The 18738-nt window shown below is 34.1% G+C and overlaps 1 protein-coding gene across 1 annotated transcript; it reads right to left on the minus strand.

Moving 5' to 3' along the window:
• Positions 1–4558: 4558 nt before the first annotated feature.
• On the minus strand, positions 4559–17126 carry LOC131155645 (uncharacterized). The gene is made up of 2 exons (XM_058108907.1): positions 16871–17126; positions 4559–4878 (listed from the first exon to the last, which is right to left on the minus strand). The coding sequence occupies exons 1-2, from the start codon at positions 16907–16909 to the stop codon at positions 4588–4590; spliced, it is 330 nt and encodes a 109-aa protein (XP_057964890.1). The 5' UTR covers positions 16910–17126; the 3' UTR covers positions 4559–4587.
• Positions 17127–18738: the final 1612 nt, after the last annotated feature.

Here is an 18738-nt window from a genome sequence, read left to right on the forward strand (position 1 = left end):
TGGGTGCGTCTGCGTGGGGGTGTGTGTGTGCGTGCGTGTGCGTGTGTGGTTGTGAGTGTGTATGGATGTGTCTGCGTGGGTGTGTGTGTGTGTGTGTGGGTGTGAGTGTGTGTGGGTTTGAGTACTGTGGTTTCCAACTACAGTCTGATTCCTAATCCCCTTAAATTGTTACATATAGTTTTTATGTTGTCTGAATGTGTTGTATAATTCTGTTATAAATTCAAGATTAAATGATAGAATTAAATTAATTATTTTGTAAGTAGTTTAAATTGCAGTTTTATTTGATTCTTATTTATGGTGTATTTGTTTATGTAAATTTTTTATTTATTTGATTCTTGTTTTGGGTATTATTATTTGTCACCGTATTTGTATACTTTTATAGTTATTGTATATTCATTATAATTGTATTATTATTGTTAGATCGATTATTGTTATTGTAAATTTCAGTATTATTTAGTATTCCTTGTGAGTTTCGAAACAATTATAAATGGTGAGAGGCAATTTTGTTATTGTCCTCTTAATACATGCCTCCTTCCATAAGGGGATACAAGAACAAAGAAACCAAAATCCAACTAATGATGTTGCATGCTAGTTAATTGAACAAATTGAGAACTGTGTTTCATGTGTTCAATGAAGCTTAGACCCTTTCAAGAATGATTACTATACATTCATATCTCATCGTACATGTGAGACAAATCAATTAATGAAGTTCAATTGATTATTAATCATACTATGTAGACTAATAATCAATTGACCCTGTTCATTATTTATTTCATTTACGATTAGTGATGTTTGTATTTCAACCATTCTTGAATTATCCAATGTGGACAATTTAGGAAGTTGTATTTACATTATTATCATCATTCACGCTTTGTTCATTGTCATTAAATATTTCGAGCGCGTCTCTACTTGTGTTCTCTGGGTGCATAGTGGGGTGTCATGACAATTTTTTAGTGATGGAACACTAGCAACATGGTCACTTCTCCCATCTCATGTACTTGGAGAGCAATGGGGAGATGCTGTCGAAATTTAGAATGACTATGATGACGGAATTTGAGCGATTGACTGCAATGCAAATGCAACATTCCTGAATGGGATAAGATCCGTACCCTTTAGAAGAAAGGTGGTTGATTTTAGGATTCACGATGCATACGATATAAACATTATTTTGATAATGTAATCAACAACATTTACTTGAACATGTTATAGGGTAGTTAATGAACATGGATAAGAGGAATACGTGAAAGGGGTACATGATTTCATTGAGTTCACAAGTCCTCGTATAGACAAAGTCAGTAGAATACGGCGTCCTTGCAAGAAATGCCAAAACATAACATTCAAACACATTGATTTTGTTCATATACATCTATTATGCTTGAAAATGGAGAAAAGTTACACAACATGGGTTTTCCAAGATGAAGATTACGAAGTTCAGAGCAATGATGAAGAAGATGAAGCTGAGGGGGCAAATATAGTAGGTGGTGATACACGTTCGGAATGGTTGATTGAAATATTAGGTGACTTGCAAAGGGGAATTGTAGTGGACACAAACGATGTCAATGTCTCGCATAATGGAGATGAATCTACTTCAGCGGGTACTATACCTTGCGATCCTAGTACGTTAAATCGACTAGGTAAACTATTTGCTAATCTTATAAGGGATGCACGCGTGCTCCTATATCCAAACTATACAAAGTTCTCAAAATTAGAGTTTCTGATTAAATTGTTTCATGCAAGAACAATGCATAGATTATCTCATAGCGCATTCAACATGCATTTAAATCTCATTAAGGAGGCATTGCTTGATGGTGAAACACTTTCGAAGTCTTTTTATGAGTTGAAGACATACATGCGTGAATTGGGTTTCAGTTGCACTCCAATATATGCTTGTAGGTATGATTGTGCAGTCTTTTATGGTAAACTTGAAAATGCGAACGAGTGCCCAAAATGTGGTGAATCGAGGTATAAAAACTAATCAAAAGAAGGGTAAAAAGATCCCCTAAAAATTTTTGCGATATTGTCCATTAATACCACATCTACAACGATTGTACATGTGAAAAAAGACTGCTGCAAATATGAGATGACATAATGAGAAACATCTTCAAAATGAAAACACCTTTAGCCATCCAGCAGACTAGGAAGCTTGGGCCAAGTTTAATAAAATGCATTTGTGGTTTGCTAGTGATCCTCACAACATCAGAATTGGCCTTGCTTTAGATGGGTTCAATCCATTAAGTAACATGAACAACCTGTATAGCATGTGACCAGTTATGATGATGCCATAAAATATGCCGCCATGGCGATGTATGAAAGAACCCTTCATACATGTCTCTGCTTATTCCTGGACCGAAGGCACTTGGTAATGATATTGATGTTTACCTGCGTCCGTTAATTGATGAGTTGAAAGAACTATGGGAAAAAGGAGTGGAGACATTCTATGTGGAAACCCAAACAACATTTTGGATGCATGTTGCACTATTGTGGACAATTAATGATTTCCCCACTTATGGCAACCTATCAGGTTGGAGCACAAAAGGTTAGGATGCAGGGTCCTTATCCATGAAGCATGGATGCAAGTATGCTTTATGTGTCATCGTCGTTTTCTACGACCTAGAAATCCTTGGAGGACTTGTGGTGTCAAACGCTTTAATGGAAAACCTGAATGAAGGTTGCAGCCAAACCGACTAAGTAGGGAAGAGATATTAAACCAGCTCAGGTTGATCGAAGATGTGAAATTTGGGAAACCACCGAGCAATAGAAAAACGAAACATGCTGAGTGGGAGTTGAATTGGAAAAATATAAGCATCTTCTTCGAGTTTCTATACTAGAAAGATCTTCCACTTTGCCATAACTTGGATGTCATGCACATTGAGAAGAATATTTGTGAGAATGTCATTTGTACATTACTGGATATAAATGGGAAAACAAAGGACATTGCAAATGCTTACTGATATATGGAAGATATGGGAATACGGCCTGAGTTGCATCTGTTTTGTGATAGGGACAAACTTCTGATGCCATCAACCTGTTACATATTTTCAAAGGATGAGAAGAATAATTTCTTCGAATGATTGAAATTAGTGAAGTTCCCTCATGTGTATGCATCGAACATAGTTTGATGCATAAGCATGAAGGAATGGGAAGATGTTAGGAATGAAAATTCATGACTGTCACGTCCTTCTACAATGAGTTGTACCCATTTTCCTTCGTGGATACTTGATTGAAGATGTTCGTTCAGTGCTAATTGAGCTGATGATCTTCTTCCGACAGTTGTGCTCCAAAAAATTGAGCGTCAACGTACTAACACAATTAGAGAAAGACATTGTGATCATACTATGCAAGGTGAAGAAAATATTTCTGCTAGCATTCTTCCACCTAGTCGTCCATTTACCAAGAGAGACCATAATTGGAGGACCTGTGCAATATCATTGGATGTATCCTATTGAGAGGTAAATTATAAAGTCCTTCTACAATATTCACGTGATTTCCTCATTTTTTATTTTTATTTTTTGGTGTACATGTCACTAATGCTATGTAAAATGCATAGGTTCTTATCTACTTTGAAGGGGTATGTGCGCAATAAGGTACAACCGGAAGGTTCAATCATTAAGGCATACATTGACAGTGAATGTATTGCATTTTGCTCAATGTATCTACATGATATTGATAGAAGGATCACTTGTGAGAAGCGAAATGTAGACGTTCATGCTATTAATGTCGAAGATGAAGAACAGAGGAGCTTTATATTTCTAGGAAATGTTCAGACATTTGGTACTTGAGTTTACGATTGCATTGATATCGACGACCTATAAAAGGCTTATTTTTACGTCCTCAATAATTGTGATGAAACTGTTCCATATATTGAGTACATGGTTCCAAACTCCTTACTTCGCATTGTATTTACATATATATATATATATATATATATATATATATATATATATATATATACACACACGCACACACACACACATTAATATTTACTATTGTTGTGTATAGTGAACATAAAGCTGACCCAACATGAAAGGAATGTTGATGAAAGACCCAAGAAGGAATTTGTAAATTGGTTTGGGAGCCATGTAAGTAACAAAATTTATGTGAGTTCGAAGCAATGTACATTTTCAATATTAATGGTTTGTGAAATCTAAGCTCCTTTTTAATTAATAGATGGAAGTCATGTATTACAATAAAGAACCAACGAAAAGTAAACATTTGTACACATTGGCATGTGGCCTTGATCAACAAGTTGCATTGTCAACGGTTTACGATTTCATACGAAGTCCCTCGAAGTGGATAGAAGAACCCAAAATTGTGGGGTTGCGCTGCTAGACGCAAAAGATGTTGAGGAAATTGACTACTTTGGTGTATTGGATGACATTATAGAGCTTCATTATAAAGCCAATAGAATCGTCCACATGTTCAAGTGTACCTGGTGGGACATTAGCAATAAAAAGACTGGGATAAACACATATGCCTACTTTATTAGTGTCAATTTTAGCAAGACATGGTATCAAATGACCCTTATGTGCTAGCGATGTAAGCAGAACAAGTGTTTTACCTTAAGGACTCAAAATTAAAGGGTAAATGTCATGTGACCCAAAAAATTTCTCCCTGAAGTTTGTATGCTATTACAAAAGTTGTAGATACGAAGAAGTGTGTCAATGAGGATGCTTTCCAGGACAACGAACCATCTATCCGTGTAGCAACGCAATCTGTTGTCAATGTTGTCGAGGAAGGAGTCGATCCTATACCATTGAGTATGGTTAGTGCAATGGCAGAACTCGTACAGACTGCTGACATTGGAATTGAACCTGATGAAGACATTGACTTCATGGACAATGATAAAACTGATGGGGAAGACGAAACTCTAGCCAAGTACTGTAGTGAAGATGAAGACATATTAGAAAGTGAGGATGATACCGATATTGAGGATGTATAGGGGGTAAGCAAGTTATGTTGTCACCATGTATGTGACATGTGTAAATAACTGAAAATAGATTTACTATGCATCCATCTAATATCCAATCTTGTTGTATTTTTCTATGTATTATTTTGCAGACATGGCACCAGGAAGTCACCCTCGCCGACTTACATCTAGGCTCTCAACTTGATCGTCCCTCGAGGATGCTCTGACGTCCTCAAGACCGGCGGAGGACGTTGGTCCTCATTCGTCACCATTTGAGCCATCCAGACCCTTGACCGAGGATGTTGATCCATCATATGGGCATCACACTTAGGGTGAGTTGCCCACCAAGATGAGCAGCATTGGTAAGGTTACGAGTATTTGATTTAGAATAATATATTTATGGTGGTACACGTTAATGATAACAGTATTGTTTGAAACTAACTCTTCTTGCAGCATTGACATCATCGAGGACACAGATGACGAGGTTAGGCCATGGTGCAGCAAAGAACACAGTCATGAAAAAACACCCGGAGAGGAATGGGGGGTAGCGGATCTGAATCGATATTCATCCAGGATTCACGGCCCCGTTAAACGATTGGTGCATGAGTTAGACATGGGAGATCGGCATTATATGCCGACAATATGCTCTAGTCATTTGCTTCAGATGGCTAGATGTGATAGAGGTGCAGCGCTTGGTTCTATATGAGCATATCTTGGTAAGTAACTATAAACCATTTCTTTCACTTTTAATATACTACACAATTAACTATCGAACATTCTATATCTATTTCATATGCAAGTAAAGTTTGATATGGACATTTTTAGCGCTGACCATGTCAAAAAGGTGGTGAACACTTAGTTGTGCATTTGGTTCAAGAGTTTTTGCACTGAAATGCGCAAATATTTTAAGGCGATGAGAGATCAGGTAAAGGCTCACCTATTCGATATGATCTCCTTTGATGATTAGGAGGTGGTGTGTCGCCATTTCCGTGACCTGTCCTATCAGGTGATATGTTTGTATTGTTATAACTACTTTGTTGTATTGATGTCGCTAAGTAATGAAAAGTCTTTTTTTTCTTTTTCGTAGGCTATTTAGAAGAAAAATGCTCAAAACCGCAACAAACTAAAGACGACGCATTGCGGTGGGTCGAAGCTGTTCGTAACACATTAAAAGGTCATTTCTATATTTATATGTCTAATTATTACCTAACAAGTGTTATTTATATTTACACCAAACCTAATTAATATTAATTATGTTTTACATGATAATGTAGCGTGATCTCGATACTGGCGACCTGGAGCCGACGACAGATCTTTATCAGAGGATACATCAGAGGCCGTCGGGGAGTGGTGCCTGGGTGCAAAGAGGAAACATGTACATCAAATATATTATTTAGTTCATTATTTTATTCAAAATTTCAAAATTGTATTCTTATTTATTAATTTTCTACATTTTCATGACTAAAAAATGGTAAGGATGGTTGAGCTGAAGAATGCACCTACTCCATAGGGGATTGAGCCAATTTCAGATGATGACATTTGCAGGCAGGTGCTTGGGGAACACGTGGGGGGGCTGGTTGAATGGTATTGGTAGTGGATACATCGCCCCAACATCAACATTTACTTTGACGAGGCGTCTCGTGCCGAGCTTGATCGAGTGCGTAGGGAAGCCTAATTTCAAAAGAAGGATATGGTTCTCCGGGGGCAAACAGTGAAAATGGAGAACTAGTAGCTTAAAGAAGAGGTGTCCACTTGGCAAGTGAAGGTGTCCATCATCCAAGTGGAGATGGAAGCAATGAAGAACTGGGAAGCATAGATGGAACAAATGTTGCGCCAATCTCGTCCAGATGCTGCAGGTGCCTTATCCTCTCATTAGATCAGGTATACTCAGTATGCGTTAGGAAAATTTGTGTTGCGAGTTTTGAAATTGAGTTGTTGTAAATTACACAATGTAATTATACGGTTATATTTTCATATTTTATTATATGTATTGTGTATGCAATGAATTGATAGAAGTTTTTGCCCTACTTAGAGGTAAAGTTAGAATAGAAACAAACAACTTAGTAAACTTAGTGGAATTTAATCACCCATGTGTCCAATTCGGGAATTTGAGGTCCAAACTGAGTTCGATCAATCCCAACACATCCGTCACATTGAACTAGATGTGCCAGATTTGACGGTCCCCATAAACTCTATACCAATGGAAAATTATACACTTAAAGGCAAACTCACTACACTTAGTTCATTTTTAAGCACTTGGGTGTCCAAATCGAGCATATGAGGTCCAAACCGAGCGTGGTTAGTCCTGAATGGTTCATCACATCAAACTGGATGTGCTAGATCTGACGATCCCCAAAAACTCTATGCCAATTGAAAATTATATGCTTAGAGACGAACTTAGTATACTTAGTTGAATTTAAACACCCATGTGTCCAAATTAAGCATTCGAGGTCCAAACTGAGTTCGGCCAGTCCCGAAACGTCTGTCACATCGAACTGGATGTGTTGGATTTTATGGTCCCCATAAACTCCATGCTAATTGAAATTTATACACTTAGAGGCGAACTTAGTACACTTAGTTCATTTTTAAGCACTCAACTATCCAAATCTGGCATACAAGGTCCAAACTAAGCGTGGCCTATGTGTCCAAATCGAGCATTCGAGGTCCAAACTGACTTCGGTCAATCCTGACACGTCCATCACATCAAACTAGATGTGCTGGATCTAATGGTCCCCATAAACTCTATGCTAATTGAAAATTATACGCTTAGAATCGAACTTAGTACACTTTATTCATTTTTAAGCACTTAGCTATCCAAATCAGGGATACAAGGTCCAAACCAAGCATGGTCAATCTTGACATGTTCATCACATCGAACTGGACGTGCCAGACTTGACAATCCCCAAAAACTCCTCTGCAAAATCTTTTTACCTACTTAGAAGTAAAGTTAAAATAGAAACAAATTATTTAGTAAACTTACTTAATTTTAAGCACTCAATTGTCCAAATCAGGCATACAGGTCCAAACCCCAATACATCCATCACATCGAACTGGACATGTTGGATCAAATGGTCCCCAAAAACTCCATGCCAATTGAAAATTATATGCTTAAAGGCAAACTTACTACACTTGATTCATTTTTAAGCACTCGAGTGTCCAAATCAAGCATACGAGGTCCAAATAGAGCGAGGTCAGTGCTGACACATCCGTTACATCGAACTAGACATGTTGGATTTGACGGTCGTCAAAAACTCCTCCTCGAAAGCCTTTTCCCCACTTAGAAGCAAAGGTAGGATAGAAACAAACTACTTAATAAACTTAGTTCATTTTAAGCACTCAGGTGTCCAAATTGGGCATACGAGGTCTAAACCAAGCGTGGTCAGTCGCGACACGTCCATCACATCAAACTGGACATGTCAGATCTGACGGTCTCAAAAAACTCCATGCCAATTTAAAATTATATGCTCAAAGGCGAACTTACTACACTTAATTCATTTTTAAGCACTTAGGTGTTCAAATCAAGCATGCAAGGTCCAAACCAAGTGTGGTCAATCCTGACACGTTTGTCACATCGAACTGGACCTTCTGGATCTAACGGTCCCCAAAAACTCTTCCTTGAGAGCTTTTTCCCTACTTAAAAGTAAAGTTATAATACAAACAAACTACTTGGTAAACTTAGCTTACAATTCAACCATACAAGGTCCGAGCCGAGTGGGCTGACTTTCGACTGATCAAATTTAGTTATTTTACAATTGTATCATTTTTTTTAACTATGTCTGATTGTCCGATTATTTTACTATCAAATCATATTTAATTATAGTATACACATATATGTTCAAATATTATATACTAATTTCTTGTATAATTATGATTTTGTAGGGTTTGCGGCTGTCAGACCACTATGACGATGACAGGCACTATAGTCGGATCGATGCACTACAACTTTTATTTTGACTTTTCTTGTTGTTAGTTTTCGTGTATTGCCTGGAGGAAAAGGGGCGGGGGGGGGGGGGGGGTGAATTGAAATTTTAAACTTTTCTCCTAGGTTAAGTCAGAAGTCAATGTGATTTGGTAACCTAGGGTCTTTCTATACAATCCTAAATGCACAGATAATATAAGATGCTGAAATTTAAATCATGCACATCATTCACATCATAACATATAGGTGCGGTAAATATAAAGTGTGGAAATATAAAAGGAAAGTATTAGTGACTGTTCTCAAATCCGTCACTAATAAGAGGTCAATCGTGACAAATTTACAAACTCATCACTAATACTCTAAACTAAAAATGTTTTTATTTTTATTTTTTAAATGAAAATATTAGTGACAGTTCCCAAATCTATCACTAATAAGGGGTCAATAGTGACGAATTTTTAAATTCGTCACTAATACTTTGAACTAAAAAATTTTTACTTTTATTTTAAAAAGGAAGTATTAGTGACGGTCCTCAGATCCGTCACTAATAAGTAGCCAATAGTGACGAATTTACAGATTCTTCACTAATACTCCAAATTAAAAATTTTTTAATTTTTTTTAAAAGGGAAGTATTAGTGATGGTTTTCAAATCCGTTACTAATAAGGGACCAATAGTGACGAATTTACAAATTCGTCACTAATACTCTGAATTAAAATTTTTTTATTTTTTTTAAAAAATGGAAGTATTAGTGACGATTCTCAAATCCATCACTAATAATGGGTCAATAGTGACAATTTTACAAATTCATCACTAATACTCTGAACTAAAATTTTTTATTTTTTATTTAAAAATGAAGTATTAGTGACGGTTCTCAAATCCATCACTAATAATGGGCCAATAGTGACAAATTTGTAAATTCATCACTAATACTCCGAATATATATATATATATATATATATAAAATAGTGATGGATTTTTAAATTCGTCACTAATACTCTGAACTAAAAAAATTTTATTTTATTTTAAATAATAGTAGTGACAGTTATTTAATCATCACTAATGTTTATCTTTTAGTTACGGATTTAATTCGTCTCTAACACTACAAAAATCATCGCTAATATTTTTCCAGGATAATTTCTGCGCGAAAAATATTTTCGCACGATATTTTTCGATTTTTAGTGACGATATTATTAGTGACAATTTCAATTTCGTCACTAATATTGTCGTATTAGTAACAGTTACTAAAACCGTCACAAATACCCTACTATTAGTGAAGAATTTGAATCATTCACTAATAATTTCATCACTAAAAACTAGTTTTTTGTGTAGTGCCTTAACCTGTACCTTAACAGGATGGTACACCTAGTTTTTCTAACCGGGCAGGATGGTACACCTAGTTTTTCTAACTGGGTCTAAGCCAATCCGGGACTATTTCAAAGGGCTAGTCTCCCTCTTCAGACCCGTGCCTAGAAATACAACAGATTTTCTGACAATGAAATGGTACAGTGATTATGCTTTCGTGTAAAGCAAATGTGTACCCAATTATGTGCAATCACATACACCACCAATAAGATATAATGAGTAAGCTCAAGGTGGTTTAATATATTAACTCTCAAATATATTTGCAGTCGATGTAATCAGTGCGTGAGAGTGTAAACTAGTATGATCTTTGTATCACAAAATATTCAATCTAAATGCTCAAACAATAATTTCAGTCAAACTTCATATATTTCAACCAGTAGATTTTCTCAATCATGTCAAGCTCAAGCAATGTATAAGTTTGGTTTGCAAAAAGATATTCAATTTTTGCGTTCAACAGAAGATATGACTCAAAGAATATTGTAGCAAAGATTTTCACCTCATAAACAAATATCTTTCTGAATATTTTTCAAGATAAGACACAATAGGTATTTGCAAATGATTTTGACAAGATTTTGCAACCAAAATATTATACGAGCTTCTCAATATGTTGCAATGAATATGCAATCTCAGAAGATCAAATGAATTCTTATTAGGAGAGACTTATTAACAAAGTCCCCTAAGAATACTTAAGGTTTTGCTCTTAAGAAAAATCGAATTAATCAAGCACAACACAAAGGAGAGCAAACCTATAGAGCAATCAAACACTCAAATCCAACTTACAAAAGATTTTTGGCAATGAAAGAAGGTAAGTATGAGTGTATGGAGCTTAGAAATGAGTATTATGGATTTTGGGAATTTCAAAAAATTTCTCCTAATCAAGATTGCTAATATCATGTTAATTATTCCAAATGAGGGAGTATTTATAGACTTCCCCTAAATTACAACCGTTAAGGACATAGTTGGAATAATTTGAAAAGTTTTAATATTATTTAATTAAATTAACCCTGTTTAAACGAGTTAACCATGGTAAAAAATTCAGACCACCCTGAGAGCACCGGTTGACAAGGACAAGTTCGGTCAACCCAAGTTCTTGGGGTTCAGTCAATTGGGCTACAAATGAACTGCGGTCTCGGTTGACTGGACTTATATGTCCAAAGGTGATTTTGCAATTTTCGCAAGGTTCGGTCAACTAAGGTCAATTTGAACTGAGCCAGTCGGTCGACCAGATCGTTGAGTTCTCACACGTGGGACTCGGTCGACCAAGTTGACACAATGCAATATGGGCACGGTCGACCAGGAAGTCAATAAAGTTGACTTTAGGGGGGTTCGGTCGATCGAGATCAAATGAACTGTAATAGTTCGATCGACCGAGCTGTGGTCAACAAGTTGACCTAGTCCTTGGTCGGTCAACCAGGGGCCAAATGAACATGAAGTACCGGTCGACCGAGTGTGCACATTTTGTGCATTTGGGTCCTATTTCAGCCAACAACCACCCTATTCAAATGACTAACACATACAAGTGAGTGAGTGAGTGTCCTAGGGTCATTTCTAGGTCCTGTTTCAGTTATGTTTGGTTTGAGCTTACTTATTAGATCATGCATGTGATGTGTGTGTGATTATTACAAACCATAGACCTTAATTACTATTACAAACCCTTTACATAAAAAAGAAATACAATACAACAAAAATTGGGTCTTTAACTTCAATCTCTCTTTGTGCATTATGATCTGTCAATTAGAGTTCTTGCACATAACCTCAAACACGCATTAGATATAACAGGTATTTGTCATTATCAAAACCGGGTGTGACCTTTAAGGTCAACATTCTCCCCTTTTTTGATGATGACAAATACATCAAGCAAAAATATGGGTATAGCCTCAGAAGGCGTCCCCTATCAATATGCATTAAATAAAAACCATTTTTAACCCAAATATTTTTGCCTCTTCATTCTCTCCCTTTTGCAACAGTAAAAATGGCCATAAGAGTTAAGAGCTCTAGGCAATGGGTAAACATTATATTTATACATTATAAGTTTTGGAAAGTTTTTTAAAAATTTCGGTAGAGTGCCGTTTGAAAATGAAACTTTCCAAAATAGATCTTGTATAAATAATAACTTGTTTTAGTTTATAAATCCTAACAGTTTATCCACAACTACTCAAATAGTTCCAATATGATCAATGTAATAAGACATAAGTACCATCAATATGCAGTAGGTATGAAAGTTATGCATCACAAACAATAGTCAAGTTTTACAAAGTTTAAGCCAATAAAAGATATCAACAGTTATAGTAGTTGTTAGACTTGCAAACCTATTTGAAAGCTTCCCCTAAATTTGTGTAAGCTATGAACTATCTAGGAAGCATCTCTACTGTACATTAGACCTGTTAGCTACTTATATTGATATTAATTATGAGAGTTCATTAAATTTTTAACACAGTATAAGTAATGGAACAAATCAGACTCAAAAAGTAAAACCAATTAATAGTATGAGTCCACGGAGCTTGGTGAGTTATAATTCTTTTCTCAAGGATGGGTCTTAAACTCCCAGTATAGTCTCGGGCATACATAAGTGTGTTTACGCTCAAGAATGAATTTAATTTAAGCACATCCATCATATGTTCAATATTCTTAGTATTACTTAGCATGCAAGAGATTTTAGGCATTAAGTTCTTATTAATTTAACCTAAGAATGAGACTTAAATTCTCCTGTATATTTGCATGCACGCTTACTTGAATTGAGCTCAAGGTTGATGTTCACTTAAGTGCATTTCTTATATACTCATCCTATCAATGAATTCAACATGTAGCAAATACTAATCATTCAGTGCATATGCATGACATATTGCATTTCATTTTTAAATGCACGATAGTCAATCAAGACTATACTCAAAAGTATGCAATAGGGGTTCAAAAAGGATGACACAACTCAAAACACAATGAGTGTGTGCAAAATGAAAAACTCCCCCTAAATCGTGCAATTTCCTTATTCAATAGACCATCATCAATATATGGGACATTCAATTTAAAAGGGATGATGCTCTACCATTTGGGTCTAGAGTGAAATTTCATAACCCAAAGAATTTGACCAAATTGTGTCCATGAACCAAGTTTATCCTAAGACGCAAACTAAATGTGTACATGTCTTCATAATACATAAAGGTTTGGATCTCACATGTACTATCCTATGTAATTACTGTGCATCCTAGGAAAGGAAATGTGTTGCTTATACTAATCAAAAATTGATTTTACTAGGTATACCAGATAGTATAAGCGGTCCTTTTAATGCAGCTATACTGGTTATCTATTAAGAGATTTTATCATATGTTCAATATAGTCTTCCCTATAAGCCATAGATGCATAAGAGAGTGTATATTAAGGCATACTTTGGAATTAATGACCCATGAACATTCCATATCAAATTATAAATCTTTAAGCACTGGATATAATGTTTAGGGTATTCTTAAGAGCCTCAATATTCAGTAGACAAAAATGATTCATATGAATCATTTATGCACTTCCTATAGGGATGGATCTGAGCCTTTCTAAAAGGTTGATGATTATGTTAGGATGAAGTTTAATTATCTATTAGGTTTCACTCATCCTTTAAAAAATGTTTTAACTTTAATTTTATCATAATCATCTTTAATACAAGGTTTTATATGGAAAAATCCTGGCAGAATTTCGGTAGCATGTCGTTTGTATATAGGACAATTTTCCATAAAACCTGTATCTGATAGTGGGTTGTTTTCAACAGATAAGTCATATAAAGCAAGCAACAACCTAATATCCACAACTAGCATATAAATTATATCATTGCATCCGCCATGCAGGAGGCTTTCAATACAAGCATGCTTTTCAGTAGTTCAATCAATAACTCATAAAAGAAATGAACTATCCAATAGATGATATGAGCAATAACTAACAATGGATAGTTATGAGATTAGTGCAGAAATGTTCTCACAAGAGCATACAAACATATAACCATAAATAAGAATTGAGAGCATTTTAATGTATATAATCATGAAAGAATATATGCTCCCCTTGAGTTGTGCGCTTATTCATTTTATGTCTTTTCTTATTTTTTAGGTTCTTTAGCCAAGTGTATTAAGATTTAAAATGATATATATCTTGGCTTTAGATGCTTTCAACTTAGAGGACCAAAAGGTCACAATAGATATTTCTTTGAGAGTTCTAAACCAATATTTGCCTCTTTTCTTATGATTTACAATAAGTGAGAGGCCTAAGTTCAAATGGCTTTTAATGTTAAGGTTCATGCATAGGTTTCTTTGAATGTTCTATCAACTAGATTGAAACCTATATAAATCATTTTAGCTATTTAACTTAATTCACAAAGTTGAAGCTTTAAAAGATTTGATTTAATGTTTGAGAGCTATGCGTGTGAAGTAGATTAAATACTCTTAAGGATTATAATTTATGTTAAGTTCGAAGAGTATTCAATATAAGTGGACATGACTCAAGATATTTTCATGGAAGTGGATATGTCCAATCGCTTAGGCAAAGAGCATTTATGAGTATTTGAATTTTCTTGAACAATGCTCTTCGGAGAATGGAAAGTATCCTATAAATATTATCACAATTTAGAACAAGCATACAAACCAAGGAAATGATGAATCTGTACCTGATATGATCGTGGTTTGGTAAAGATTTCTTATGGAGTGATTAAACCAAAATTAAAGGATTTACAATTTGAGCTCAAGGGGACCAATCCCCTAGTGGATGCCTCTAATTTGGTTATAGCTATGAGAAGCACTCAATATATATTAGTCATTTATGATCAATAGTACTTTAGGCCTAGAATGATGACTTGATTTTGATTTACGCTTTGCATATTCAAAAGTGGGTTTACGGTATATAAGATAGAACCCTAACACTTAATTTTGTGCAAAGGACAACAGTTGCTTAACTTTGTGATTTTCATGTTAGCATGGGTTAAGCATTTAGAAATAAGTACAAGGCATAGATGTCATGTCCATTTGTAAGTGGTTAAAAAGCCTTAGTATAACAAGATAGTTTAGTGAGTGTGTATACTAAAATTTTCATTTTCTACAGGAATTTGCAAAAAAAAAAAAAAAAATTATTTTAAAGTATTAGTTACGGTTTACAAAACCGTTACTAATAATAGCAGGATGAACTTTTAGTGACGTTTTATTTATCGTCACTAAAAGTCTAAAATCATCACTATAGAATCACCATTTTCTGCTTTTAATTTCGTCACAAAGGCAAAATATTAGTAACAGTTTTATAATCGTTACTAATATTATATTATTAGTTAAAAGTGTAACATTAATGACGGTTTATTGAACATCACTAATAGTGTCATATTAGTGACGGTTATTAAATTCGTCACTAATACTTGCCCTTTAGTGACGAATTTGATCTGACAATATGTATGATTTATAGTGACGGTCGTAGTCTAATAGTGACGGTTGTTTTCCATCACTAATACTCTACTATTAATGACGATTTGAATATTTCGCCACTAATAAGTATTAGTATCCGCAGATATGGTGACAAAGTTGGAATTGTCACTAATACCGAAAAAACCATGACTAATACTATTAGTGACGTTTTTTGATTATTAGTGATGGCTTAAAACCATCACTAATAACCTTTTTTCTTGTAGTGAGGACAAAATTCAAAATTTTTCTTACATTTATTTTTTGAGAAAATTTTTTTTTAAAAAAGGAGTTTATATGAAGTGCAATGTCTTCCCTAATGTTTTGGATTGAGCTACAATCCCTTCACATCAATATTCTTATACTAAGGTTAATTTAAATTTTTTTTTATCAATGTTCTTCCCCAGTCTTCCTCCACCCTTTAATATAATCAGTTAATTATTAGTATTTGTTAATCAAATTGATTCGAATGTGAAATTTTAAAGAAAAATTAATTTGACTTAAATATGTATATATAAGATTTAATCACAGAACATTTAAAGAACAATTGACTTGACTTGGGTATATATATATGTAAGATTTAATCATAGAACATTATGTCTTATTTTTGTTGGAATGTGTGTACTCTACAAAATATTTCTTTTCAAGTGCTCTTATCCCTTTAATTAGAGAAATAGTCTCTCCCACATTAAGTTATATACAACTAATTTTTCAAAGGAAGATGTTTATATATATATATAGATAGATAGATAGGTTGTCTTTTTCTATTGCAAGTGGTTTGAATTATAGGATTCAATTGGACTTTTGTGGCAAATTGTATTAATATTAATATCGTACCAGTTATATTCAAATATCAATTTGATTGATCTGTGTTAACAAAATCAATTGATACCATATTAACATTTTAATCCAAGTTGTATGGTTGTTTACAAAGAGAGGGGGAGGAAGAATCATTCATCACATAGCTGTGAAGTAGAGGTCAAAATCATGTGAGGTGGGATGGGAAAACTACTAATCAAGAAAATTAAAGAAGAATAAAAATGAAAGAAACAGGAAAGAATGTTGACTTAATTAATGGACTATATGTATTTGAAACCCCAAGTAGCAAGCAGATCTGATATGATGGTGTGCCGACAGGACAGATACCCGTCCAGTAGTCAAAACAAAACCCAATCAAAAGGGGCATATAAGAAAGGAAAGGAAGAGGAAAGCTGCGAGGAGGGCCGCATAAGCCCACAAGTGAAGCAAAGTAAGCATGTAAAACTCACCAACCAAGTTGAAAAGTCAGTCTGCCGAAGAGATCGCATTTCCCAATCTTGAGTTCTCTGAGTTCAACCACTGCAGATCTCAGAAAAGGAGAGTTGGACGCAGCTCTCTGGTTCTACCTTCCGTCTATCTAGCTGCCTGTGGTTCTTTCTGCACATTCTTCCTCGAATTTAGGGTTTAAGAGTCAAAGTAGGATCTCCTTGAATCAGCTAGCTCCACATTCCACAAGGAGCCACGCGAGAGTGGTCACCATAAGATAAGAGCACAAAATGTTGACTCTTGATATAGGTTTCAGGTTGAGTAGATGAGTGGGTGAATTGAATGCTCTCGTAAGTATTTAGAAAATGAATTAACAGCTCATGAATGTTCACATATTGAGTCAATGAATGAAGAAATAATTTAAAAAGACAAATATTTGAGTTCGAAGAAAATGTTTATACTTGCACTTTAATTTAGGCAGTCGTCATCGAGTTCTTTTGTTATGATATTCGGGAAAAAAGTCTTTTGTGGTTGGTAAAACTAGTTGGTGCGCATATTCGTGAATATTTTGATTTTTTAAAAAAAATTAACTTTTTAGTGTAAAGATATATTTTTTTTTCAATTTGACATATTAATTAATATACATATCACTTTTGAAATATTTTATGAAAATAACTAGTCCACAGCCCAAATATATAGTAATGAACAAATAAATTTTAAATGACAATAAAACTTCGACTCAGGTTTAAAAATGAGCAATTACCCCTTTTCATACATATCAAATTTGTGACGTGAATTTTTATTTTTATTTTTATGTCCGTCTTGTTGGGTGGGATTTTTGAAATAAATCTTATGGGCTACTTTATAGTGAGAGCTTCAAATGCATATTTTAGGAAAAGAAAAACAAAATCGCTCCATATTACAAGGAATTAAGAACTACTTGAAGTATCAAGCCAATTAGAAGGGAGATTAGAAACACAGACTCAATGTCTATAGCTCTTTGTTCAACTGGGAAGGTTCCTTTTTTTTATATACTAATTAGTATATTGACTCGGTAGGAAACACTCCTATTACATAAGAATGCAAAGGTAGCTAAGTGGTTAATTCAAAAGTTTCCTATTAGATAAGAAAGGGTAATGAAATACCATTTTATCAATACAGAAATATAAAATTTGAGACTCACCATTCTAACTTTGAAGAAAAGGTTTTTTCATAATTGGATGTCCAAATACTCTTAAAGTTGTTTCACAATCCATGAGTTAGAAAGTTTGGTAGTAATATCTCCTCTTTTTTTCTTTTTCCACCTCAAATGGAGATGTTTTAGCAACCAATGCCCCTATCCATATACTTACTTCTTAAACCTAGTACTTGCAACAAAATTAATGAAACTTTAAAAATTAAAAAAAAAAGGTTAAAATAAAATATATATATTGAAATAGTATTTTTTATAAAATATAAAATATAATTTATTCAATTTTAGTATACTATGCAATAATAATAATAATAATAATAATAATAATAATAATAATAATAATAATAATAATAAGACTTTTAAATTCGATTCTCATAATCTTTTAAACATAATAACACTTGAGTAAGTAAATTTGAAGTGTCAACCCAATCTAAAAAATGTCATTGAAGCCCATTACTAACTAATGTGATGTACTTAAAGTTAATATAGAAAAAAGAAAAAAAAAAAAGGTCTCATTTTGCAATAACATAAGAGAAAAATGAATAAATAAAGTTAATATCCAAAATAAAATATATAAAATGATGTTTTTTAAGATCATCTTTTAATATAATAAAAAAATTTATAAGCAGTGGACTTGCCACCATACATGTGCTAATACCTGAAATTACAAAAAATGAAAAGATAATCACTAAATTTTGA

The sequence above is a fragment of the Malania oleifera genome, chromosome 5 (genome assembly GCF_029873635.1).
Source record: "Malania oleifera isolate guangnan ecotype guangnan chromosome 5, ASM2987363v1, whole genome shotgun sequence".
Lineage (NCBI taxonomy): Eukaryota > Viridiplantae > Streptophyta > Magnoliopsida > Santalales > Ximeniaceae > Malania > Malania oleifera.